The sequence below is a fragment of the Cannabis sativa genome, chromosome 4 (assembly GCF_029168945.1).
Source record: "Cannabis sativa cultivar Pink pepper isolate KNU-18-1 chromosome 4, ASM2916894v1, whole genome shotgun sequence".
In the NCBI taxonomy this organism is placed as follows: domain Eukaryota; kingdom Viridiplantae; phylum Streptophyta; class Magnoliopsida; order Rosales; family Cannabaceae; genus Cannabis; species Cannabis sativa.
Genome location: NC_083604.1, coordinates 22,357,552 through 22,358,978, shown reverse-complemented (window position 1 = coordinate 22,358,978; position 1,427 = coordinate 22,357,552). Strand labels below are relative to the sequence as shown.

At 31.6% G+C, this 1,427-nt stretch overlaps 1 protein-coding gene across 1 annotated transcript; it reads right to left on the bottom strand.

The window, feature by feature from the left end:
* LOC115712201 (uncharacterized) lies at positions 1–937 on the bottom strand. Its single transcript, XM_030640451.2, has one exon. It carries the CDS (start codon positions 711–713, stop codon positions 348–350), a length of 366 nt encoding a protein of 121 aa, XP_030496311.2. The 5' UTR covers positions 714–937; the 3' UTR covers positions 1–347.
* Between the last annotated feature and the right edge of the window lie 490 nt (positions 938–1,427).

Genomic DNA, 1,427 nt, shown 5'->3' with positions numbered 1-1,427 from the left:
TAAGAAGCTTGAAAGGCCATACAATTATTTTGTTGGCCGAAATCGAAATTAAAAGTTTGATTGGGTTGGTTTAACCAATTTCATTGTTTGGTTAATTCTGTACAACACACACTACTACCACTACTAAAAAAAAACAATATATATCTATATATATATATAGATATAGATGCCGAGATTTCTTTCTTGTTTTCGACATCTAGCTAGTTAATTAATTGACAAAGCTATATTAATAAGAACTCACCTAATTTTGAAATTACATAGAAAAGAAAATGAGAAGAGACCAAATATGAAACATGTAAGGAGAAGGAGAGATTAAGCCCTGGCATCATTATTAGGTAGCAAGCTAGCTAGGCTGCGCCGGTAACACATGAGAAGGTGAACATGCGGTGACTTTTAAAGCGCACAAGTGATGATCTACTCCTCTTCGGAGCTCTGTCTCCCTCTCCCCCTAATGATCCAAACCCATGATGAAACTGTTCACTCCCCACCGAGTTATGGCGCCGGTGATGATAATTATTACCACTTTTCATCATCATCCCATCATTAATTTGGGGTTGATGATGATGATGATCAGTCACGTAAAAATCAGCTATGTTGTAACCCTGTTGTACTGGGACATGATTACTACTATTTCCAGAAGACAAATACTCGTATTGTCTTCGTGTTCTGTTCTTCTTGATCGCCCTATAAACAAGTGGTATCAGACCCTCCATTATCTATTATAATTAGCAGATCGATATAAAAAAAAAACATGGATATATATACAATTGGATTGGGTTTTTTGTTTAGTTATATCGGGCGGTTTGGTAGCACGTATTATCAACTTTTTATTATATTAATTTGTATAAATATATATATAATAGGCCTATCTAGTTGATGTTGAAAGAGAAATTATGGACGGCATGGCCTTGGCTTATGTTATAGCGTGCTTTGTATATTGCAAGTCCAACACGTCATGCATTTTGATTTCTTGACTTTTTGCATGAAATAGTAGTAAATTTTGGAGATCAAATTTATATCTTATGTAAAAGAACTATGACTGCTATCTAATATTTATATATTTATAGGTATACAACATGATAATTTTGTATTTAGACGCCACCCAATTGAAAACATATGTTTTATTAGTTGCATTATATATTTAGCTATATAATTAGGCCACATATTCGTAATTATCAATATGTTATTCTTATACATGAATCAAATCAAAGATATGGATGAGTATTAAGATATATGTATAAATATATGTCTATATGTGATTATTTATTTATTTTGAGAGGATATATATGTATGTATATACATTTAATTGATGATTTTCAGCAGCATATATTATATCCATTAATTTGTTGACTTGTTAATTATAATTTGCTCATTCACCTTGCCAAGTCAAATAAAGCACATATATTTTTCCAATGGGCAAAGTTTAT

Coding starts and splice junctions, on each gene's coding strand:
- LOC115712201 (XM_030640451.2), bottom strand. CDS start 713: ATGGAGGGTCTGATACCACTTGTTTATAGGGCGATCAAGAAGAACAGA.